This window comes from Mastigoproctus giganteus, chromosome 9, assembly GCF_048544385.1.
Source record: "Mastigoproctus giganteus isolate SK-2022 chromosome 9, ASM4854438v1, whole genome shotgun sequence".
NCBI lineage: Eukaryota > Metazoa > Arthropoda > Arachnida > Uropygi > Thelyphonidae > Mastigoproctus > Mastigoproctus giganteus.
Window position 1 is genome coordinate 53226074 of NC_143583.1, and position 27330 is coordinate 53253403.

General features: G+C 37.5%; 1 protein-coding gene across 1 annotated transcript in view; it reads right to left on the reverse strand.

Moving 5' to 3' along the window:
* The window catches only part of Cdc16 (cell division cycle protein 16), a 149434-nt gene that overhangs the window by 18467 nt on the left and 103637 nt on the right, over positions 1-27330 (reverse strand). The window contains exons 11-14 of the mRNA XM_090380652.1: positions 27201-27271; positions 18492-18617; positions 11642-11794; positions 3922-4047 (exon numbers count right to left, since the gene is read on the reverse strand). Coding sequence (XP_090236778.1) covers positions 3922-4047; positions 11642-11794; positions 18492-18617; positions 27201-27271 — 476 coding nt within the window. The remainder of the gene's footprint in view (positions 1-3921; positions 4048-11641; positions 11795-18491; positions 18618-27200; positions 27272-27330) is intronic.

Sequence of the window (27330 nt, forward strand, 5' to 3'; positions counted from 1 at the left end):
CCATTGGGAAAGTAGTTTAGAACGTATTATTTGCCTGTAGTCTGTATAGGGGACTGACAGGCAATAATTATCCAGGGAAATTGCTGATTTCGCAGCGGCATCAGCCGATTCATTTCCACGGATCCCAATGTGGCTTGGGATCCAGCAAAAACGAATATCGAATTCTAATTTCTTGAGAGAAAAAAGAATCTGCCGGATCCTGGACAGGATCGGATGAGGGTTAAAACTCACTGATACCAGAGCCTGTAACACGCTCGATGAATCACAATAAATCATACACCTCTGGTAGTCGCGATTTTTAACGTGATCTAGGGCTGTTTGTATTGCATGCAACTCTGCAGTATAAATGCTAGTTTCTTGTGGGATCTTATAGGATAATGTTTTGTGAGGGAACACAACAGCAGATCCCACATGACATTCTAACTTTGAGCCATCTGTGTAGACTGGCAGAAAGTCAGAATACTGCTGTCTATGTGACGCAAAGAGTTGCTGGTAGACAGATGGCAGTGTAGTAGCCTTCTCCCAGATCTTAAGGGAGAAGTCGCAAGTTGGGAAATAAGCATGCCAGGGTGGAAAGAATTGCCTTGGTGACTGGGCAACGTTGTCTACTGTCAAGTTTAGTTCATTCAGCAGCCCTTGAATGCGAATACCAAAAGGTTTGTTGGCAGTCCGACGGGTGTTGTAGAGGTTTTCCCAGCGCGGCTCAAAAACGGAGTACGAGATGGATGCATTTCATGATGTTACAACAGATGCAAGAAGGTTCCACCATGAGACGTGATGCATGCGTGACACCGACGCAGCATGGATTGGCGGACACGGTTGAACACACCTGGAGTTTCTTTGACAGCAGCAGATGAGTCTCACCACGAGATCCATTTCCGTCTCCACAGGCGATACATACACGATAGATTTGAGGGTCCTCCACAGAAAGAAATCAAGGCTTGATAAATCAGGTGAGCGTGGGGGCCAGGCAATGGGTCCACCACGGCCAATCCATTGACACCCAAAACGTCTGTTGAAATGGTAACGAACACACCTTCCATAACGGGGAAGGCACCCCGCCATGTTGAAACCAAATGTTGCATTTCACATTTGCTGGAACATCGTCAAGTAACCCTGGTAGAACTTGTTCAAGAAAGATCCGATGTTTAGCAGAGTTCATGCCGGATGGTAACAGGTATGGTCCGACTAAGGAGTCACCGACCATACCTGCCCACACATTTATTACAAAGCGATGTTGTGCCGCATGGGGGCACACACCATGTGGGTTGTCGTGAGCCTACACATGAGCATTGTGCTGATTGAATAAGCCTTCCCGAGTGAAATAAGCCTCATTCGTGACCAAAACATAGGCTGGAAAATTCAAGTCTTGAACACTTTCTTGGAGAAACCACTGCGAAAAAGCCACACGTGCAGGATGATCTTGGGGGAGCAGTAAGTGAACCCTTTGGAGATGAAAGGGGTGTAAGGAATCATCGTGCCAGACATGCTGTACACTGCAACGAGACACTCGTAAGGAGGCAACGGCACGTGTGCTGGTAGTAGGATTATTCTGGACGGCATTCAACACACTTTCTTCCATGGGGGGAGTTCACATTGAATGTGGTCTACCCACACTACTCCTGTTACCTCTAAATGACCCATAATCGCACAAATTTTGATGCACACGTGCAAAACAAACGGTGGTCCGGTACATGTCTGTCTGGGAAGCGTTCTCCATAAATTCGTTGAGCGGCTCATCCATTGCCCTCTGCTAATCCATACGCTAGGTGCATGTCTGCCAGCTCACAGTTCGTATATTGATGCATGCTCTTCGTTTTTTTTTTTTTTTGGTAGTTGTTGGCGCATTGGCTTCTGTAGCCATAATGCACCTCCCAAGGTTTTTGCAGTACTTTAATCCAAGCCCAAGGCGGGATTCGAACCCGCGACCTTTGGGTTGCCAGGCAGGCACTTTACCCACCTGACTAGCCCGGTCGGCGCATACTCTTCGTGCGGCGACTACTGCTTGAATGAGTAAACCAGAAATTTTCCCTCTCGTGAACTGATGAACAGCCCCGTGTAACGACTTATGGTGACATTTCCGGTTATGGGTTCCTATGCGATTCACATTCCTTTAGATGTTACCTACCTCCCCTAAACGTTTGTACCAATATTTTTGAGACACCCTGTATAGCAGTTAAGTACATGATAAGGGGAAGTCTTGTCTGACCAATTTGATTGGATACTATGATGTGGTCACAAAGGATGCAAAAAATAATTTTGATATCATATGTTTGGGTTTTAGAAAGGCTTATGATACTGTTGCACATAGAAGACTGCTGCACAAATTGGAGCAGTGTGGCATTGGAGGCAAATTGCTGCTATGGATAAAGGGCTGGTTGAGTGGAAGAAGACAGAGAGTGGTAATCAATGGACACGGCTCTTCGTGGAGTCAGGGTTCAGTGTTGGGTCCATTGTTGTTTTCTGTATTTATTAATGATATTGATGATGGTATCTCAGGCTTAATGTCGAAGTTTGCAGCAGATACGAAGGTCAGCTGCAAACTAATGACAGTACACTGCTGCAACAGGATCTAGAAAAGTTGAGCAGATGGGTTGAGAGGTGGCAACCGAAGTTTAACATTGACAAATGTAAAGTACTGCATACGGGAAGCAGTAACCCCAGAGTAACGTATCAACTGTGTGGTACTACACTGACAGCGGTAGAGAATGAAAAGGACCTGGGAGTAATTGTGCAGGCAGATATGACATTTTCTGAGCAGTGCAGATGTCTGCAAGTGTAGCTCACGGTGTCTTGTCAATGATATACACGAATTTTTCTAGCAGGGATAAAGAGGTGATTATCCCCTTGTATAAGGCAATGGCCAGGCCACACCTTGAATACTGTGTACAGGTCTGGAAGCCTCATTTTAAGAAGGATGTAGAGTTGCTGGAACAGTACAGAGTATAGAAAAGATGAGAACATGGGCTGAGAAGTGGCAACTGAAGTTTAACATTGACAAATGTAAAGTACTGCATATGGGAAGCAATAATCTAGAGTAAGGTATCGACTGTGTGGTACTACACTGACAGCGGTAGAGAATGAAAAGGACCTGAGAGTAATTGTGCAGGCAGATATGACGGTAATTGTGCAGGCAACAAGATTAGTGAATGGAACAAAGGGTCGCTCTTACAAAGAAAGGCTCAAGTTTTGCAAATTACAGTGTCTGGAGACTAGGCACCTGCAAGGTGACCTGATTGAAGTGTATAAAGCCTTGAATGGCCTGAGCATGCTCAATGCTGATGGTATTCTTTCTCAGTCTTGCTCAGAACAATTGCCTGAGAGGGAATAAATTCAAATTGAGGAAAGACAGTTGTAGGATAGTTGTGCGGAAGTTTGCCTTTAGCCAGCAGGTGGTCGATTGCTGGAACAAACTTCCATTTGTCATTGTAGAAGTTGATAGCTTAAATAGATTCAAGGCAGAACTGGACAAACACTTGGAGCAAGTAGTGGATGGGTGAAATGAGTTTTTTTTTTGGCTGATTCTACATTAGCTTGCTTTCTTGCATCATGTTCCTTTGCAAATGTTAATAATGTTATTTATCATTAATGAATTAGTGCCAATTTCACAACATCTTTATGAAAAACACATTACGGCTTACAAAGGCCTATTACTATTCCTGCATATCAGTTTACTAAAATCCTGTAACCAGTTAGTTGCTAATAAGTGCTATCCAGCAGGGCTTCCAAAGTCTCTGCTTCACAGTGCTATCTGGCAGCTGAATTATGAACAAAAGATTAAAGCATCAAGATGAGGAGAACCAGCATCATTTACACTGTGTAGGAGTAAATCAATTCTCATTTTTTCTGAATTTGAACTTTATAGATATTTGTATCTGTGCTCCAAAATGTAGATAAATTGTAAATGATTAATGCAGTTACCTTAATTTCCTACAGGTGTGGCCTAAGTTATTCAGTAATGGCTCCCACTTTTCTGGAAGAACTGTTTGTTCACTTGTCTGTACTTTGATTAATGCCTCTCGAAAGTACTTCTCTGCAGCAATGAAGCTTCAAAAAAAAAAAAAAAAAAAAAAATTGAGATAATTCTCTGTGAAAAACCAACTTTTATGGAAATTAAATATAAAATTGTAATTTTAATAGTTTTTAAATTTATAGTAATTTAGCAGAACAAATTGAACAATCAACCAGAATTTATTATCTGTAAATAAGATTTATAAAGAGCAATACATTCTTAACATTTAATTTTACCAAGACAGTTTTAATCAATTATTTATTATTATGCATTGTTCGGTTATACCACCATCCATTTATTTCAGTTACATGCTGCATATTAAAAAGTAAACCTCACATCTTGTACGACTTCAGTCCCAGAAAGATATCTAGTGTAATTTTAAGCTGTTGTCACAGCAATAATTCCTCAAGTTCCTTTTGCAATGAGAGTATATGGCCTGTATGTCCATAATTTCACAATTAGAATTAGCAATTAGAATTACACATTCACAATTAGAATTACACATTCACAATTAGAATTAGCAATTAGAATTACACATTCACAATTAGAATTAGCACAATGGAGAGGTACATTATCATTTTGAAAGTGGCCATTTCCTTTGGAGTGAAAATAAAGCATTGTACGATACACATGATCTGATATATTTCTTAAATATGCAGCAGCCTTTTATTATCTTTTCAAACATTTCAAGTGAACCAAATACATGCCACAAGAATATCTACTAGGCCTTAAATATCGAGAGGGCACTGGGATTGCAGAACAGTACGGATGGGGGATTTTTGGCTGCTGTAAAGGAATAAGTATTGTTTAATTTTTAACGTATTCTTTGTTATTTAGCATAGTACAATGTGTTTTTTGGAGATATTAAATAGGTTTAGTAGTGTTGGTTAGCTTCTTATTTTGAATTTAACTGGGAATTTTTGGAAGTTACGACTCCCAGTGTTGGCACCATTATTGTTGAACTACGCAATATTTTAGTCGTTAAGAAGTAGCTTAATGTTTATGTATCTCGAACTGATAGCGAAGGTATAAAGTAAAACTAGATAGCATAATATGAAGCACAGTATTTGTTAGCTTATTATAGTATTATCAATTAATCAAGTATATTATTAATCTTATTAAATTTCATTGTTAATTAAATTGTATTTAAACGGAAATCATGACCCAGACTAGAGCTGCAGCTCGGGGGAGAAACAAGGGGGGGGGGGCGATTCTCCAACGCATCACAGTCTCAAAAAATGTGCGAAATGTGAAATGTTTGTCGACCTTTCTAAAACAGACTTGATCTAGCCAAGGAGGATGCCTTCGTATGTGCTAGGTGTCTGGAGTGTCAAGAAATTAGGCACCAACTCAACGTTCTGATGGGCGTCTATGAGAGCTTGATGTGTAGGGTAAATGCTGTCGAAGAAATTAATGAGGTGCCCATCAGGCTCTCAGCTGCCCAGCTGAACGACAAGAGCTCACTCCTGTACATCAGGCAACACAGAGGCAATCTCCAAGGCAGAATGCACTGGTCCCAAGGAACTAGTTATTGTTGGTGACTCTATTGTCAGGGAGACGGGGAATATACTATGTAAGAAGGATAGGTGGAACAGGACCAGGGTATGTATGCCAGGGGGCAAAAGTTGATGACGTTGTAGAGCATATGTCATCTTTTCAGGGCACAAAAAGTGATATTGTAGTACACGTTGGAACTAATGACATTAAGAGTAAGAGATCTGCAGATTTACTCAACAAGTACAGGCCAATGTTGAAAACAAGTCGCGAGTTAGGGTTGAATGTGAAACAATCTGCAATTCTGCCCAAACACTATAGGAGGAAGTATATGATGACATCCTTGTCAATCAATTCGGCCTTGGAGAGATTGTGCAAGGCTCAAGGGGTAGAATTTTTTTTCAGCATGGTCTGTGCTTGTTGACAGGAGAGACTGCTTCTACAGGGATGGGATACACTTAAATAGAAAGGGTGCAATAATATTTGCTGATGCTATCAAGGCAGTGTTAGGTGGGCCGGAAAACTGCTAGCATGGGGGAGGGAGATACACAGACTAAATGGTTAACAGTGGCTGCAGGCAGAGGCAAAACTGACTCTTGCACTGCTTCTATTAGAATGGGCAGCAGACTGGAAAGCAAGGTAATGGAGATTTCCAGGACTGCCGGGAGTCATAGTAATAATGGAATCACTGGTTAAAGAAGCATTGCAGGATCATCTAGACAAGACTGCAGTAATAGTTATGACACAGCATGGGTTTGTCAAAGAGAGGTCTTGTCTGACCAATCTGATTGGTTACTATGATGTGGTCACAAAGGAACTGAATGCCTAAAATAATTTTGATATCATATACTTGGATTTCAGTAAAGCTTTTGATACTGTTGCACATGGAAGACTGCTGTACAAACTGGAGAGGTTTGGCATCAAGGGTAAGCTGCTACAAGGGATAAGGGTTGGTTGAGTGGGAGACAACAGAGAGTGGTAATCAATGGACACTGCTTCTCGTGGACAAATGTTATTAGTGGAGTTCTCTAAGGTTCGGTGTTGGGCCCATTGTTGTTGTTTTTAATATTTATCAATGATATTGATGAAGGTATATCAGGTTTAATGTACAAGTTTGCAGATGATACAAAGGTTGGCAGGGTTGTACAGTGATGACAGTATGCTACTCCAACTGGATCTAGATAAGTTGGGTAAATGGGCTGAGAAGTGGCAACTGGAGTTTAACATTGACAAATGCAAAGTACTGCATATAACCGAAGAGAAACGTACCAACTGGGTGGTAAAGGCCTGACGTAGCCCAGTGGTCAGGAGCGAGAGTGCATAGCATGTGTTCCTTGAGTGGACCGGGGTTCAAGCCCATGACTACTAAATACGATAAATATTTGTATTGACGATTTATTGTACTCTACTGACTTGGTTGTAGTGCCGGAGTATAAACAGAAAAAAAATTTATTTACTGCACTCAGGGAAGTGGAAAGTGAAAAAGACCTGGGGATAATTGTGCAGCCAAATATGAAGTTCGCTGAACAGTGCAGACGGGCTGGTTGGTTGGTGGGTTTTATTGGCACATTAGCAACTAAGGCTATAATGCGCCAAAACCAAGTGATATATAAAAATTTAAACTTTCACTGATCTAATTACTTAGGTCACCATGTCAAGATATAAAATAACAAAGGTAAAAAATGTAGAAAAGATAAATCAATAAAAAAAATAACAATAACATGTCAATTTTAAATACAAGTAAAAACCTTTATTGATTTAAAATAGCTAAAAACAGCAGACATTGTCATTGTCGGATAAAATCTGACTGAGTGTATACGGCTCAGTCAGATGATTAAAAGTGGTAAAACGGATATTGCTAAAATCTGGACAGTCAATTAAAATGTGTCTAATGGATAAAATTGTGCCACAGAACTCACACATAGGAGGATCATCAGCCCTCAGCAAAAACGAATGAGTCAAATGACTATGTCCTATGCAGGTCTCGGCAAGAACAACTTCCTCCTTACGATTCCTGCGCAGACTAGACTGCCACGGTTCAATTACAGGCTTTATACGATATAATTTATTCGTAGTCTGTCTATTCCACGAATCTTGCCATTGGGAGTGTATCTTTTGGTGTATTATTTGCCTGTAGTCTGTATAGGGGACTGACAGGCAGCGATTATTATTGGGAATTGCTGATTTGGCTGCAGTGTCAGCCAAATCATTTCCCCTAATCCCAATGAGGCTGGGAATCCAGCAGAAGAGGATATCATATTCATGTTCATGGAGAAAGTGAATCTTCTACTGAAAGCAAGACAGAACTGGATGAGAATTATATCTCATAGTTATTAAAGTCTGTAACACACTGAGAGAGCCGGAATATAAAATGAACCGTTGGTATTGGCATTTACTAATGTGATCCAAGGCTAACTCTATAGCGTGCAGCTCTGCAGTAAATATAGTTGCATTCAGAGGGAATCTGCGCTGATGTAGTGGTGTCTGTAAAGACAGCAGCAGATCCCATCTGCTGCCAGGGCAGGTCATGGAGTCATGTCAATAATATATAGGAATTTTGCTAGGAGGGCCAGGGAGGTGATAATCCCATTATACAAGGCAATGGTCAGTCCACACCTAGAGTACTGTGTACAGGTCTGGAAGCCTCATTTTAGGAAGGATGTAGAGTTGCTAGAACGAGTACAAAGAAGGACAACAAGATTGGGGAGGGGAACAAAGGGCTGCTCTTACCAAGAAAGGCTTAAGTTCTGCAAATTGCAGCGCCTGGAGATTAGACACCTACGAGGTGATCTGATTGAGGTGTATAAGGCCTTGAATGGGTTGAGCAAGCTGAATGCTGATGGGATTCTTTGTCTTGCTCAGACTAAGAACCTGAGGGGGCACAGTTTCAAATTGAGGAAAGATAGTTGTAGAATAGATGTGCGGAAATTTGCCTTTAGCCAGCGGGTAGTTGATTGTTGGTGGAACAGGCTTCCATCTTTTGTTGTGGAAGCTAATTAGCATTAGCATTAGTAGAGGCATTTGATGCAAGAAAGCAAGCTTATGCAGCATCAGCCAAAAAAAAAAAAAATAAAATAAAATAAAATAAACCACTTCCACTTCACCCCTCTGTTCGTTCAAAATACCTGTCCAGCTGAGCCTTAAACTTATTTAGGCTATCAACCTCCACCACAAGGGATGGAAGTCTGTTCCACCAACCAACCACCCGCTGGCTAAAGGCAAATTTCCGCACGTCTATCCTACATCTGTCTTTCCTCAATTTGAATTTATGCCCTCTCAGGTGATTTTTCTGAGCTAGAGGTAGAATCCCATCAGCATTGAGCATGCTTAAACCATTCAAGGCTTTATACACCTCTATCAGATCACCTCGCTGGTGCCTCGTCTCCAGACACTGTAATTTGCAAAACTTAAGCCTTTCTTCGTAAGAGCACCCCTTTGTTCCATTCACTAATCTTGTTGCCCTTCTCTGTACTCGTTCCAGCAGCTCTACATCCTTCTTGAAATGAGGCCTCCAGACCTGTATACAGTACTCTAGGTGTGGCCTGACCATCGCCTTATACAATGGAATAATCACCTCCTTATCCCTGCTGGAAAAATTGCTGTATATCATTGACAATACTCCTTGAGCTACTCTTGCAGCCCGTCTGCACTGCTCAGAGAACTTCATATCTGCCTGCACAACCACCCCCAAGTCCCTTTCATTCTCTACAACTGTCAGTGTTGTACCACAGAGTTGATACGTTGCTCTGGGGTTGCTGTTTCCCATGTGTAGTACTTTACATTTGTCAATGTTAAACTTCATTTGCCACCTCTCAGCCCATCTGCTCAACCTTTCCAGATCCTGTTGCAGCAGCATAGTGTCAGTAGTGTTCTTGACAACCCTGCCAACCTTTGTATCGTCTGCAAACTTGGACATTAAGCCCGATATACCATCATCAATATCATTTATAAATACAGAAAACAACAATGGACCCAACACCGAGCCCTGAGGGACTCCATTAATAACATCAATCCACAATGAGCAGTGTCCATTGATTACCACTCTCTGTCTTCTCCCCCTCAACCACCCGTTTATCCATAGCAGCAATTTGCCTCCAATGTCACACTGCTCCAATTTGTGTAGCAGTCTTCCATGTGCAACAGTATCAAAAGCCTTTCTAAGATCCAAGTATATAATATCAAAGTTATTCCCTGCATCCAGTTCTTTTGTGACTGCATCATAGTATCCAATCAAATTGGTCAGGCAAGACTTCCCCTTAACAAAACCATGCTGTGTCTGAGCTATAACTGAAGTCTTGTCTAAATTTAGACTTGTCTAAATAATAGCCTAAATAAATTTAAGGCTGAGCTAGACAGGCATTTGGAACGAATGGAGGGATGAAATGGGAGGGTTTTTTTTTTTTTGGCTGATGCTGCATAAGCTTGCTTTCTTGCATCGTATGCCTCTAATGTTAATGCTACACAACCACTTTACCTTCTGTAGCTCATACAATAGGGTTGACATGCAAGGGATTCATCTCGTAAGGCTGCTCATCATTCACAGTATCAATTCATACACTGGAACCTTGGTTTCTGAGCTTTAATTGATGCAAATGCCAGATTTTACTGTTCCCTCAATACTGAGAAGACTGCACTGTTGTTTGTTACAGTTTCTAATGCTACAGCCTTTGGTAATAGTATTACTTTGTTCAAAAAGATACTGGCTTTCTTGACAAATGTGATAATTAATTAAACAATTGTGATAATTAAGCAATTCTTCAAAGGCAGATCAATGACTCAGAGTTCTACATAAGTTCTGTGGTCTCGTCTTTCTGTAACATTTACTTCTGAAATGAAACATGTTAAATGAAAAGTGATTACATGTAAGCTGTTACTTAACTTTAAAAGTTTCCGACTAATGCTTTTGAAACTTTTTCAATCTTGATTAGTTGCTGAATATCTATGCTATTGTTATTCCTCCATTTATCCAAAGAGACTGAGAGGTAAATAACAAAAACTGACTGGTATTTGACAAGACTGATTTGTTAAATCACATCTGTAAGGCAAAGCTTTCTTTACAGATGTGAATTAACCAGAACTGTTCCTTTATTACATTTTAGAGGAAGCACTATATGAGTGTTCAAAAAAATACAGTAAAACATTTCAAACTGATAAGAAAAACACATAAAAAAAAATTGTAAAATTTACAAGAACATATTTATATTCCTAACTAAATCTTCAAATTATGGTTTGCACTGTAAAATTAATAATGGCATTACTCTAGCCTTATAAAAACCTTTGCCCCCATGTTACAACTTCTCTGGTTTGTATCTATCACAGAAACTTGTCAAATAAATATTTCACTTACTGGTTTTCTCTCTGAGACAGGGCTTACAGCTCTTGCTAGTCATTGCATTATATGGATAGTCCAAGTAGCAGGGAGTTCAAATATTATCTCACTGCAATTACATTGTTTTTCTTCATAAGTACACAATTATTATTTCTATATTACACCATGCAACTTCGTAAGATGAAATCAACTAGATAGATATGTCCCAGGGCTAAAAGTAGCATTTTTTATGGGCTTCTCAATATGTGAAGCATGTCTTGCAAAAAATTAATTTTTCCATTTTTAGTGTGTGAATGGTTTCGGATAACAGATTGGGCATCGTAACACTAATATAATAATAATAATAATAAAATATGTTGGTAGCTCTACATATCAATTTTATTTTGCAGTGGTGGTTAATATGTTAAGAAATAAAGAAATAAGAAAAATGAATGAGGTGGTACATTTATGTTGGCAGGAGAAATCAGAACAGGGGAGCACAAAAATAAAATTTCAGGAAGCAATAGAAGATTAAATCTCATGAAGTCACTTTTCAAGGTAGTTGGAGGTAGAGTCTAACAAAGATTAAGGCGAAAAATTGAAAGTTGCTTATGAGCAATGGGCAAATTGAGTTATTATTTTAAATTTTTTTTGATGCAGAATAATTTTGCTTCCTTGCATTGTTTAGCCTCATTAATACTAATCAAAAGTTCTTAAGAGTGCTCACTTTATTTTGCTAGAAGACTGTATAATATACTGCAAATGCAATGTGTAGACAGATTTCTTAGATAGAAAAAAGATAAATAAATGTACTTTTAGTTACTCACTCTTGATTCTGAAATGCTACCACTCCTAATTCATGAAGTACAAATGGATCTTCAGGTGCTATAGCAAGGGCCTCATTGAAAAACCTTTCAGCTAGTTTTGTGTTATTAGATAAACCGTATTCTAAACCAATATAAAGTAGAGGAAGATGGCACCTACAAAAATTTAAAATGGCACAGAAATATATATATATATAAAAATTACTGTTTTAGCTATTATAGTGGTATAATAATTTTTAGAATTTATGGGTTCAGAATGATGTAAATTTATGGTTTCAGTAGAGTGAGACACCAGTGCATTAATAATATAAAATACACTTCTAAAGCATAAACAATTTTTAATTAATAAATAAATGGCTTTTTGTATTAAATAAAAAAATTAATGTAATAGTATTATGTAATGGCATAAGGTTAAATTAATTACAACTAATAGCATAGAAAAGAAATATATAAATAAATAAATGATCATAAACCAAGGTAACTTACCTTATCAATAAGCCACAACATAACCAAGGTTTATGGAAGCAGAAGGTATTTCAATTAGCCAGTGAGTTTAGTACAAGTTCAGCAATTTATTTTTTTTGCAAAATTATTTTAAATTTGGTCACACACACACACATCACAATTTAATGAGAAATTAATATAATTCAGTAATGGGATTCACTTTTAGGTTACCACAAAAATAGGTGAGTAGAGATTATGAAGAGAATATTGTTATGGTATAGTTTAGGACTAGAGCCTCAGGTTACGTAGGAAGTCAACTAGCACACAAGTTAGTGCAACTGCATCATTTCTGTATGTAGCCAACTACTTAATTAGTTATAAACTGTCATCATTAAATATATCTCACATTGTGAATATCTTCACAACGAGTTACCATGATATTGTACTACCTTGAATAATTAATGCTTCACCATAGGAGAAGACTATTGTTACTTATTCTCGATGGATACCATCACCCATACGGCATTGTTTCGTTTATTGGCTCCTCGTCAGTGGGTGGGCAGGTACTCTGGTGTTGCAATGATGACAACCCAGTTGCGAAGTAATAAGTAATAATACTCTTCTCCTATGGTGAAGCATCACTTATTCGAGGTAGTGCAATATCATGGCAACTCGTTGTGAATACTTTCACAATATGAGATATACTTAATGATGCCAATTTATAACTACTTAAGTAGTTGGCTACGTAGAGAAATGATGCGATTGCACTAACTTGTATGTGAGCATATTGTTATTATATTATTTCTAAATGAGGAATCTATCCCACTCAACTTCACTTGGAATCAAGTGAAGTTGATTGTTATTTGTTTGTTATTTGGTTTTTAGGAGCATTAGCAACTAAGGCCATATTGCTCTGGGATATGCGGTGGTCATTCCCTGACCTTTCCGCATCCTCCGTATTTGGTGGTGACGGGCTCGAAGCCCGGTCTAATCAAGAAGCATGTGCTACGCACTGCTGCTCCTTCCCACTTGGCTATGGAGGCGCAAGTGAAGTTAAATGGGATAGATTCCTCATCTGGAAAATTTTTAGTATATTTGGTAATCTTTAGTTGATTATAACACAGTTTCATTCTTTTAATTAGTTTACATAATTTCTGTACAGAGAAATTTTTCTATACTTCTCATCCTTTATACAGTGATGGCCAGGTGATACACAAGAATTACTCATATATGGTAATTTTTATCTCATTTAAGAAAACTTATGGTAAATAAGCATTTTAAAAATGGAATGAAACATTAGATGGATTGTATTAATTTCTTACCAAAGAATTTAATGAGATGTGTGATAGATCATAACAGTGTGGGAATACACGTGGATACTGTTTCAACAGTTTAGAAACAAAATATTACCAAAATTAAATGAAGACTTCTTTTTATTGCTTGGAAAATTTGTTGTTAACTTTTGTGTTATTTAATTACAGCTTGGTTGCAGGCAGCATTGCTTTGCAAGCATAACCTGTTGCAGTTACCAGCAAATTTCCATGTGGTAAAAAAAAAAGCATTCATCAATTTGATAATCTTTAGTTGATTATAACACAGTTTCATTCTTTTAATTAATTTATGTAATTTCTATAGAGATTTTTCTGCCTCACTGCACAGAAAGTTCAGACTGGACATTTAAGTTTTTGTTCTAATACTACTTATTTAGGAAAATTTTAAAAAAATGCTGAATTCATTTCTTTTATCAGATATTCCTGCTGAGAGATTAGGTGTGAAATGATAAATCCTACAGAAATTATACTCAGCTTCTTAAGTAAAGCCTGGTCTTCACATGGTTTTTAAATACCATTTTTTGGATTTCCATGATGTAAAATCTGACACAATAGTGGCAAGAAGATTATTTAGTAGCCAACAGCTGTAGACATTTACTGGATTCTTTTCATTTATAATGGTGTTAAGAGTCTATGGTGAGGACCTGCTGAGGTATTTAAGTTTTTAAAAGGTTTGAGTAAACTAAATAATGGAAATACCTTTTTTTTTTTTTTTCAAAAATGGCACAAACTGGAGAATATTAGTGGTTAGGAATGATGCAAAGAAGCAGGCTAGCATCAGCAAAAAAAAAAAAAAAAAAAAAAACCCATCCACAATCTGTTCATCCCCTCTAATAATTTGCCTAATCCTTCCTTAAATTTGTTCCAACTATCCAACTTCCACCAACACTAATGAAAGTTTGTTCCAGTCAGTCAGTTACTAGCTGAAAGCAAATTTTTTTTCATATCTATCCTGCAACCATCTTTTTTTAAATTTATGACCATGTGTGTGTGTGAGAGATTTCAATCTATTCAATCCACTGAGTAAACTAAATATTATTAAAGTTTTAAGCACTTTGATCAGGTCGCCTTGCAGGTGTTTAATTTCCAGATACTGCAGAATCCATTTGTAGAATTTATTTACTTATTTTGTGCCCCTGACTAATCTTGTTGCCTTTTTTTTCTGTACCCATTATTGACAGATCTATATCCTTTCAGACCTATATGCAGTATTCAAGGTGCAGCTTAATCATTGTCTTATACAATGGATAATCACCTCCTTGTTCCTGTTGGCTAATTCCTGTATATCACTGACAGAACCCCAAGAGCTGTCCTAGCAGCCTGTCTGCAGTGCTCAGAGACCTTTGTCAGACATTACAATTACCCCAGGGTCTTTTTTATTCTTCATTACCTTGAACATGATACCACATAATTGGTATGTTATTCCAAGATTACTGCTACCTATATACAGTACCTTGCATTTATCAATTACCTTGTCAAACCTCAATTTCCTTCTCAACTCATATGCCTAATTTTTCTAGGCCTTGTTGCAGTAGAATACCCTGATTCCAGTCATTATCCTGCTAACCTTGTTGTCACTGGCAAGTGCTTAAATGTCTATTTAAATTAAGGAAGAACAGCTATAGACTGGATATAATAAATTAATGTGTTGACAAAAGGATATTATGTGCTTAATTAAACTATGCAATTATAACATTGTGAATTTTAATTTGGTACAATCACTTAACAACTGAAGTGCTTCTGGGTAGTGTGTTGAATCCTGTCATCAGATTTCTTCAAGAAAGAATGAAGGATGAAACTACATGCTCAGTGGTTCCCCCCCCCCCAGCCTGCTTGCTTTATTTCTCGAAGTTCAATGACAGAATTTACTCAAAATCCAAAAAAGTATTATGTGATTGTAAGAGTCTGGGAATTTTAACTTGCTAATGTAAACTGTAAACCCTTTTTCACAACAAATTTCACTTTATAACAATCACTTGTTTAATTAGCATTAACTGTAAATTCTGGATACAAGAAAATTTTATTTTAACTATTAAACTTGTAGAATTACAAGTTTAATAATCCACTGTTTTTTTAGTTCTACAAAGTTATTCGCTAATCTTGTAGAACTAAAGAACTTCAAATTTAAGGAAGGGCTAAATAGATCTAGATGAAGTCAGACGAGGTGTTTTTTTTTTTTTGCGCTGTTAAATAAGCCTAGTTTTCTTGCATCATTTTACATTACAAAATTATAAATTCAAAATTAGCATTAGCATTAGTAGAGGCATTTGATGCAAGAAAGCAAGCTTATGCAGCATCAGCCAAAAAAAAAAAAAAAAAAAAAAAAAAAACCACTTCCACTTCACCCCTCTGTTCGTTCAAAATACCTGTCCAGCTGAGCCTTAAACTTATTTAGGCTATCAACCTCCACTACAAGGGATGGAAGTCTGTTCCACCAACCAACCACCCGCTGGCTAAAGGCAAATTTCCGCACGTCTATCCTACATCTGACTTTCCTCAATTTGAATTTATGCCCTCTCAGGTGATTTTTCTGAGCTAGAGGAAGAATCCCATCAGCATTGAGCATGCTTAAACCATTCAAGGCTTTATACACCTCTATCAGATCACCTCGCTGGTGCCTAGTCTCCAGACACTGTAATTTGCAAAACTTAAGCCTTTAAACTATATAAACAATAAATTCATTGATCTTTATTTTAACGCAGCTCTACATGCCTCAATTTAGAAAGGAAATTAGATAAGCCAATAAAAAAAAAGGCACTTTCTTTTTTTTTTTTTTTTATCCATTGAGATTATGTATCTTGTCTCTTCTGCCAGCAAGCACATTCAAAGAGTGTGAACATGTGCAGAATAAAACTTCCAAAATCAATAAAACTAAAATAGTGGCCAAACATAAATTCCCAAAATATTTATAAAAACAGAATTTTGTCTGCCAGAGGTCCATCATGTCTGAAATTACAATGCCTAAGTATATAAAAGAAAAGACAATGGTTGAAAGACCAGTTGGGAAAGGGAGTCTCCTATGCCATGACAACTTCAAATGCTGCACACCAAGATGACCCGAAAGTTGAAATACAGAAAACTTCAAAATAATGACTATACACCCCTCACAGCACCTTATTGATGGAAACTTGAATCAGAAACACTGGAATGTATCTTATCAGAATAAACTACTCAATTTGGGTAAAAAAAAAAAAAAAAAATAAATAAAGTTGAATAAATCCTCAACATTCTCTGAAATATAATTTGGCACTAAGCTTACTGGGGTTGTGAGGTAAGCCCCTACTATAAGGTTGGGCCTCACAACCCCAGCAAGCTTAATGTCATTTAATTACTTTTTCTATGCTTTTTATCTTTCTGCTGTCTATTTCTAATTTCATCCCGTTCGTTGAACTATTAGTGCAATACGAAGGTGAAATGAACGTCCCTACTTCTATTGCTATTTTTCTTCTTTATTTATTTAAAATACTCCTTTTTTTCCTTCCCCTACCTCAATTTAATACCTCACCCTTATACCATTTGCTTGTTCTAAATTGATTTCCTATCTACACAAAATTAAATCCTACAATAAATTCTACATATTCATTTTAACATTTTTCTATTTTAATTAAATTATTTATACCTCAATAATTTACACTGTGTTGGGACTACCGTGTCCATACTGTATTAGAAAGTGCTAATTTCTTTACCATGACTTGTTTTGGCCATTCACTTTTCCACTACTACTATGGACAAGTATAGAAACCCAGTTACAGATACATGGTCAGGTGTAGTCCCCCTGATGAAATACATAATCTACTTACATCAATAATTATTTCTACTGACATCAGATCATGCATATTTGCATTACCTATATTCGACCATTTTCTAAATATGTTCCCCCAATATCTGATGACAGCTATAACATTTTCATTTTCATTTTATTTGCATTATATTATTTTGATGTACTAATTTTTCTTTACAGTTCCCCCACTTTTATTGGCTTGGTAATTCAGCCCATAATTTTTCTTAATTTATCATAACCTCTAGGATTTTAACATTATATATATATAAATAAATAAGACAATAATAGGTTAGTGGAAATAATAATAAGGTAAAGTTAGGAGAAATTAAGGTAATTTAAGGAAAAATTAATGAAAAAGAGTAAGGAAAAATTAGGGAACACAATTAAATTCTCTCACATGGTCATGTCTCTGCTACTTCCTCAGGGGCATTGAGCAGCCAGATAGCCAATATTAAAAGAATGTCTCATGCATATCCATTTCTGTAGTTCAATAATAGTTTTACTAGATCTTTATCATATTTAGTTTTTATGTACATGAAATCAAGGCATTTATAAGTATATTTTTAATTTCTGAAATCCAAATTATTTGGTGTTAACAGTAAACTGGGATTGGGACCCAAAGCTCAATGGGTATGCATCAATATAAAATTAATATTTGTTATATTTTCTAAAATTAAAAATATACTTATAATCCTGTATACCTAAAACTAAAAACTAAATATGATAAAGATCTAGTAAAACTGTTATTGGGACTACAGAAATGGGTATGCATGAGACATTCTTTTAATATTGGCTATCTGTATACTCAAAGCCCCTGAGGAAGTAGCAAAGAAATGACCATGTGAAAGAATGTAATTTTGTTCCCTAATTTTTTCTTAATCTTTTTCCTTAAATTACCTTAATTTCTCCTAACTTTATTATTATTTCCACTAACCTATTGCTGTCTTGTAATAATTCTTTTAGAAATTTAAATTCAACATGTAAAATAGGCTAACCGACCACTGCTAGCACACAAATCTAAACAGACAGACAGGCTTAAATGACTGAAATGCCTCCCTCCCTAAATAAAAACCATAAATCAAATAAAATTTATGCATAATACTATTAATGTGCATATAATGTATAATTGTTAAACCGGCAATAGCATTAATGCCACATTAACATGAAAGTTTATCCATCACAGTGATAAAAGACTAAAATTAGTGGTTAAAAACTATATATATATATTATTGAAAATCTTTAAATTTTGGATGTTTTTGGATGGATAGAAACAATCTAAAAAACGAAGCATACTTACCCTTTCATTAGTTGAGATGCTCTACAGTAAGCAGCCATTGCCTGATCATGTTCATTTTCAACAGCAAATGAATGCCCATACATTAACCATGCAGGTCCAAACAATTTATCTAAAGTTGTAGCTTTACTATGGAATTAAACAGTTGGGGTGAGGAATTTAATTTAGTTAAAGAAATAGTATTAACGTATTAATTTAAGAATTAAAGTCAAAAAATAAACTATCTATAAAATTCATCCAAAACTCACCACTGCACTGAATAGTTAACATGGCATAATTACATAACATATCTAATTATATGGGTATCAAAATGAAAATGAGGAAAACAAATTACTCAAATACTACTAATTAATTGAGGCAGAGGGTACTTAATGTTACAGAAGCTGAATCATCAAGTTACCCCCGGCAAAGAATATAAAAAATATATATATCTAAAACAAAAATAATTATTTTAACATGTTTGCTGCCACTGATGTATATGTATGTCAAAGTGATGTGCTGTGATGAATATATGCAGCCATTCTAAAGCAGTCAACAAATGAGTGCTATAAAATTAAAGGCACATGAAATCAACAACTGCTTGGCATACTGACTGAATGACTGCGATATTTGCAGCAACACTTTTTTTAAATTGCAATCACATGCTGTAAAAGACTTGATACACAGTTTTATTTGTTCTTCGCTTGAGTTGAAGTTAGTTTATGTATATGGAATAAAATTTTTTCAATAAAATTCAGCAGTTTCATTCCATAAAGTAACCCTTAACACAAACAAAGAATAAATAAAATTGTGACCAAGTAGTTGATGTATACAGTGGATTCCGGTTATTTGGGCCACCGGTTAATCGGGGTAGCTGCTTATTTGGGACGAATCTTAAAAACCAGAACCCAATTGAGAAAATAGCCTTTGCTTAATTGAGACAAAATGCCGTTTAATTGAGGAAGGAGACCGCAGCACTGGAGATTACCCTACAATTGTCTCCGACAGTACAATGTAGTTCAGTCGGATTTCTGGAGGTCACAACCATAAAACAATTAGCAGTCAACTGTTTATTGGGCTTTTCTGTTAGTGCAATCTATCATAAACGGATAGTAAACTCGATCTTATTGAATTTGCGTTATTATTGAATAACCCACAGCTGAAATTCTATGGGTTATTATGGTGAAATGTGTTTACACTTCCATGGAATCTTCAATCATAAAAAAAAAAATAATTTTCTGAATCTTCTCTTCATTCCTATTTTTAAAGCTTTGTAACTCGTCAATCCGTTCCCACTTTCGCGTAGTGTTACTTGCAATTTGGGTGTGCCGTGTTTTTTGTTATTGATTGCTTATCTTTTTACTGTTTTAAATTTTAATCCCCACCCACAAATGTCAGTGAACAGAAATGTCAACTAGTTTAGTTAGTACGTACATATTACAGTACGTATTAATTATTCCGATTATCATGTATATTCTTCCGAATTTCACGTATCATTTAATTTTTTAATTGGTAAGATAATAAAGGGTAAATTTGTGTTTAATATATCTTTACTTTTATAGCCTGTGGATAATATTCCTCCTGTTTTCGCTAATTAGACTCACTGTTTAATAGAATTAAATTTCAATTCACAAACATGATCACAATGACCAGCGCTTACTGCACATCGTGTAGTGAACGGTACTTATGGTGAGTTCGTCATAACGTGATTTGATTGTACAGTGAACTAATTGTAAAGGGGAGGGGTGTACATTGTATTTTTAACTACTTACGTGAAACTTCGGATAATTGGGGCAGCCGCTTAATCGGGCCAAAATGCACTAGTCCCGATGTGTCCCAAATAACCGGGATCGACTGTATATATACTGGGTGTCTCAAAAATATTGGTACAAACGTTTAGGGAAGGTAGGTAACATCTAAAGGAATGTGAATCACGTAGGAACCCATAACCGGAAATGTCACAAGACAGTAATTGTGGCAAACATTTATTTGACATAATATTAACAATGGAGTACGAGATGGATGCATTTCATGATGTTACAACAGATGCTCGAAGGTTCCACCATGAGACGCGATGCATGCGTGACACCGACGCAGCATGGATTGGCGGACACAGTCGAACACACATCTGGAGTTTCTTTGACAGTAGCAGCAGCGCAGACGAGTCTCGTTACGAGATCCATTTCTGTCTCCACAGGCGATTAATACACGATAGATTTGAGGGTCCCCACAGAAAGAAATCAAGGTTCAATAAATCAGGTGAGCGTGGGGGCCAGGCAATGAGTCCACCACAGCCAATCCACTGATGCCCAAAACGCCTGTTCAAATGGTCACAAACACACCTTCCATAATGGGCAGATGCCCCGTCATGTTGAAACCAAATGTTGCATCTCACAATTGCTGGAACATCGTCAAGTAACCCTGGTAGAACTTGTTCAAGAAAGATCCGATATTTAGCGGAGTTCATGTGGGATGGTAATAGATATGGGCCGACTAAGAAGTCACTGACCATACCTGCCCACACATTTATTGCGAAGCGATGTTGGGCCACATGGGGGAACACACCGTGTGGGCCCTCTGCTAATCCATACACTAGATGCATGTCTGCCAGCTCATAGTTCGTATATCGATGCATGCCCTTCGTGCAGCGACTACTGCTTGAATGAGTAAACCAGAAATTTTCCCCTCTCACGAATTGATGAAAAGTGCTGTGTACCAACTTCCAGTGATGGGTTCCTATGCGATTCACATTCCTTCAGATGTTACCAACCTCCCCTAAATGTTTGTACCAATATTTTTGAGACACACGGTATATAAAAAATCGAGCATTTTTAAAAAAATGCAGAGTTCAAGCAGTGTGTCGCTATTGGGCAGTTGTTAATTTCATGTGTCTTTACTTTTACAGCACTCATTTATTGACTGCTTAAGAATGCTGCATATGTGTGTCACGACACATCACTTCTCTGGAATTCAGATCCAGAAGCTGATGGAAATGAATTAAGTATTATACGTATATATATATATATATATTAATGTATCAAAAAATAATAACCAGCAATTTTTTTTACAACTTTTTTATATATTTATTATTATTTTAAAAAAATCCTGATTAGAATTTTGGAAATGATTTCACTGTTGAACAATCATGTCAAAATAAGAACAAATTACTATTTTAAAAGGATATATGTACAAAGTTTTCATATTTAAAAATTTCTCCCAAAATTTCCATAGAGTAAGTCAGTGGCAGAAAACTTACTGTAGTGAGTCTGCACGCATTCACTATATCTGATCAACAATGAACAATTATATTGAACCCTACACCTTTGAAGACATCTTGACTGCCGAAAACCAGATAAGATTTTTAGCATACCTAAAATTTTCTCACTATACATTTTTTTTTTTTTTTTTTTTTTTATGTAAACCCCAAATACGAGAGGCATTAGAACCTATAGTACTTAGTACCGTGCTTGGGTTAAAGGCTGAGAGGACGAAAGAAGATATTTGTTGACATTGGACTTGAACAAGGATATCAGGATGGACTTAACTTCTGTAGACAGTAATTTTCAGGAAATATGTAAGAAGGAAGGTTGTTCCAGAAAACGGCAGTTGAATGAATAATCGAGGAAGATGAAAAGTTGGTTCTGTGAGTTTGAAGTTGGACAGTAAATGGATGTTGGCTGGTGGCGGCACGTGTTCGGACTGTTTTGAAAGAGAGAGCGGGAATTATAGAGCCAATTCAGTCACAGACATACTGTTTCTGCTGTATGCCTCTGGCATGCAGCAGAAACAGTGCGTCTATGAGAGAGCGAGTGGAGAGACTCTGTTAGAGATGAATCATTAATTAACCTAACTGCCCTCTTCTGAATGCAATCAAGAAGCCTGAGAGAGATTTTGGGGGCACCACCTCAGATGTGGGAACAATATTCCATTGCAGGGCGGATTTGCGATTTATACAGAGTGAACAGCTGTTTGGAAGAAAAGTAAAGCTGAGAGCGAAAGAGAAAACCAAGTTTTTTAGATGCAGAGGAAGCAATATTTGTAATGTGCTTGTGCCAAGAGAGATTAGAAGTCAGGGTAATCCCCAAAAGAGACATATCATTTTGCCTAGAAATCAGAGTGTCACTAAAGATAAGCATAGGAGCAGAAGAATCCTTTTTGCGAGATATAAGACAAGACTGAGTTTTAAAAGGATTGAAATCAACTAAGTTGTCTTTACCCCACTGGAGAGTTACCTGAAGATTGGCATTTAAGAAATTGGTAGCAGATTTTCGAGAAATTGAAGCTGATTGAGCAGGACAAGGTTTCTCAAAATGGAAAGTGGAATGCAATGTGCTATCATCGGCAAAACTATGGATAGGATTTCCAGTCAATGGAAGAAGGTCATTAATATACAAGAGGAAAACAGTGTGGGAAAGAACTGAACCTGGAGGGACACCGGCATTAACGGAGAAGTTCGAAGACAGAGAGCCATCTACCATCACCCTCAGTGAGCGATCAGAGAGAAAACTGGATAACCAATTACTAAAAACAGTTGGGAAATCATAAGATAGAAGCTTGTTTAGAAGACCTTTATGCCAAACACGATCGAAAGCCTTTGAGATGTCAAGAGCAACTACTTGTGTTTCATCAAAACTTTCCATTGAATTAGTCCATAAATGGGTAACATAAGCCGGAATATCACCAGTGGATTGACACTGACGGAATCCACACTGGTGATCGTTAATTAGACGGAAGGTTTCTAGGTAGTTTAAGAGTTGGCAGTTAATTGATTTCTCCATTACTTTAGAAAGAGTAGAAGTAATTGCAATGGGACGATAATTGGATGGGAGGGATTTGTCACCGTTTTTAGGAACTGGGTGGATATGAGCAAATTTCCAAGCAGAAGGAAAAACACCTTTGGAATAAGAAAGTGAAAAAAGGCGGCAAAGAATAGGAGTAAGTTCAGGAGCACAGGTTTTGAGAACGAGTGGAGAAATACCATCAAAACCTGGAGCTTTCTTAGCATCAAGATTCGTCAAAATCCTTCTGACATCCTTTTGATGGAAGACCACAGGAGACATTGAATGGAGCATGTTGGGAATGGCGGGAGGTGTTTTACCAAGATCATTAATACATGAGTTGGAAGAAAAATGGGATGCTAGCAGGACAGCTTTATCCTTGGTTGAAGTGACAACAGAACCATCTGGTTTGGACAGAGGTGGGAGCAGAGATGGGCAAAAGTTGCTAGTCTCTTGCCAATAGCTTTGGCAAGAGACCAGAATGCTCGGCTACCATTAAGGCAAAAGCAAGTTTTCTACTCTTAGCCTGTTCAAACTCTAGTTTGGACAGGCTAAGTTTGGACAGCTTTGGTGTAGGCAGAAAATGAAACTGGAGAATTAGAAACAAGCCAATTACGATATGCAACATTCTCTTGAACAGCCTTAGCACATTTATTGGAAAACCAAGGTTTAGATAAAGGACGAGATTTTAAAGTGGAGTGTGGGATAAAGGATTCCATTCCTGCAAGAATAATTTCACTGACACGATCTGAACAAACGTTGACATCAGAAGTTTTGAAACAGTAATCCAACTAAGGAAAAGAAGAAAAGAAGTCTCACAGGTCATCCCATTTTCCATTCTTGTAATGCCAAACAACACAAGGTTGGGAATAGCCATGAGATAAAGGTTCCATTGGAGAAGAGACAATCACCAAGTTGTGATCTGAAGTGCCTAAAGGACCTCACTTCGACCATGTACTTAGAAGGGGTTGTTTGTGAGAAAAAGGTCAAGCGTATGATTGGCTGTATGATTAGGATTGTCCGGTATTCTTGTAGGTAAATGAACAATCTGTGCAAGATCATTAGTAATTGCAAAAGCCTCAGCATCTCGACCAGCTGAGGTGGTGTGACTAGAAAACGGAAGCCAGCTGGAGTTGTGAACATTAAAATCACCAAGGAAAATTACCTCACTGTTAGGAAAGCTGGACTGGAGAAAGTCAAGTTGCAAAGAGAGGAAGTCAAAGAGCTCCAAGTGATTAGTGGAATTGGGAGAACGGTAGAGACAACAGTTGAATATGACACAATGAGGTAGAGAGATTTTGAGCCAGAGAAGATCAAAGAAAGGAGATTCCAAATTGCCAAGTCTCTTGCAGGGAATATCAGAACGGATGTATGCACAAGTACTACCTTTGAGGCGAAAGGAATCATACAGCGAATAATTTGGGCATCTTAGATGAGCAGTAGTTGAATCAACCGATAACTGAGATTCTGTCAGAAAAAGTACACGGGGTTTGGCAGACTGCAAGTGGAAATGGAGATCGTCGAGATTACAATTGAGACCACGTATATTTGTGAAATTAATTAGTAAGTGCTTGGGAGGTTTAGATCTTTTTGCAGATAAGCTTACTCTATTAGTTTGACAATTCATGGTGTGTTCAATAGTAAGAAAAAGGAGATGGGACATGCTGTATGAAGTAATGAAATTTTTGGATATAGCATACACATGGTAAGAATATACCCAGATCCTTGACATAACGTGGCCTCGACAATGCTCCCCGCATACACACTACTTGGACTCTCTCCAGTCACTATCTGGCAGAGTAGAGTCCAGTCACTATCTGACATTAGCCGATCCGGAAGCCTCCTAGAGAGTTACCAATAGGTTCGGTATGGTGTACTAACTCGCGGCCGGCCTACGAACACCGTTTTAGAGCTGTTCCCTTGAAATGTAAGGAATATTGGATCTCGCCACGATGTTCATCATAACTTCAAAAGTCATCAATCATACTGCATGAGGGAAGAGATAGGGAAGGGTTGACCGGAACTTAGCTCTAGAGACTAAACATGGGTTCACCACTTCAAGCCTCCAATAAGCAAAGTGGTGGTATTGCACCGGTTGATGAGAGTCATCTACCACCTAGTACTGCCTGGTAACAGAGGGGCGGTATTCCTTCATGTGGTGTGTGCGCCACACCTCGACCCCTGCTTACGTTGGTTCACACCTGGGTGTTCACTCACCACGTACTGGTGCATGGAGGTTATACCCAGGATTACTAACAGTCCCACCATCATGAAGGTGCAAGCAGAGGATTTGGCTGTCACAGACTGTCCGGACTTCGGCGAAATTGGGTCCACTTGACTTGAGTGTCACCCAAATATCAGTTCCATCAGCGTTTTAGACTCCCAGGTAGCAAGTACAGCTTGTCTGGCATATCTGAGAGAATGTCTGTGACAACCTCAAGGACCTATACCATTGCCATATACCAGAGGGTGTATTTGGCACACTTACTCCTGAAGGAGTTAAAGGCAAGTTCAAGCTGAGCCAGCAGTTACAACATCTAAAGATGACTGCTATCTACCACAACAAGGTTGTTTTTTTTTTGTGCCAGAGCAACTAAGGTTATGTAGTGTCAGCATATGTTGACACTTCATAACATCAGTTGCATGTATTTTATGGTTGGTTTGTCTGTTTTGCTGAATAAAAAAGGCTTTTTCTGGGTGTGAGGAAATCATGCAACCCACACCCAAGATAGAATAACTGTCGAAGTTTTAAAAAAAGCCCGTGAAAATTCTTACTATGTTAATGGGATTCAAACCTAGGCCCTTTCCATTTTCTTTTGGGAAGTACAGTTTAAAACAAACTTATAGGCTTCAAAGAAAGGGACATTCTCTGTCAGACAGCTCTTTGGAATCAAAAACTAAGAGGCCAATATTCTTACAGATGAGATTTGTGATGTTGAGATTTGATCTTGAAACTCATTTTGTGTTCTCATCAGGAAAGAATGCAGTACATGCTTACATTTCTCTACCATCAGGAAAAAGGTACCAATATCATGGTAGTGACTTGAAGGTGCAGGAAGCCATCACAACAAAGAGTTATACTGAACTCCACGCCTTTGAAAACAGCTTGACTGCTAAAAGACAAGCTTGGACATCTTGACTAAGGGATAAGATTCTTACCATATTGCTAAAATTTTCTTCCTACAGCACATTGCCGTACACAAGAGGCTGTATATATTACCAGTCATAATATGCACAGTGGTCTCTTAAACAATGTATGAAAACCTGTGTACTTTTTTTGTGTGGATTGTCAACTGCATGGGAAAGAACTATTATTTCAGAAACCTAAGTCTTTTGGAAGGCTTTTTAGACATTGCAAGCTGTAAATTAATTTTTATGGATGATAATACCATTCCACAGTGCTGAGGCAGTTGAAGTTTTTTAAAGTGGGAATAATCTTTGCATAGAGTGGTTAGCCAGACCATCATGTTTCAATCCCACTGAACATACATCTGGTATTTTTTTTTTTTGGGAAATGAAATGAAATGAAATAGGGCACTTGATCTCCTTCCAGACCTTCCATATGCTAAGGTCTACTCTCATAGACAACAGAGACTTATACCACATGGCCTTATCATCAGCGCTATAAACAGATTGGGAAGTCACTGCAAAAGTTATTTGACTATCATATAAATAAATTCCCGAATTATGCAAGATCATTTCACATATCTCAATTTTGGGTAGTCGTGATTTCATGATTCATGAAAACAGGAATGTTTCTTTGAAAACAAAATATTTTCATACTCAATTATTATTATACTTAACTTTTGGACATCTTTTATATAGGCCTTTGCAATTATATTATATATTTATGTTGTTGTGGTTTTATGGCACAAAAGCTGCTTTGGCTATATTGCACCTTATATATTTAATTGAGGTAACTTGTAAATAATGAATCATGTGAAAGCTATCTCACCTGAGGTACCGTCTGGCAGCATCTGTTTTGCTAATTAAAAGGTAGTAACAACCAACAGCAAACCAAGATACCTGCAAGAGAAGAAAACAGAGAAAATATAAATAAAATTGCAGATTAAAACAGCTCAAAG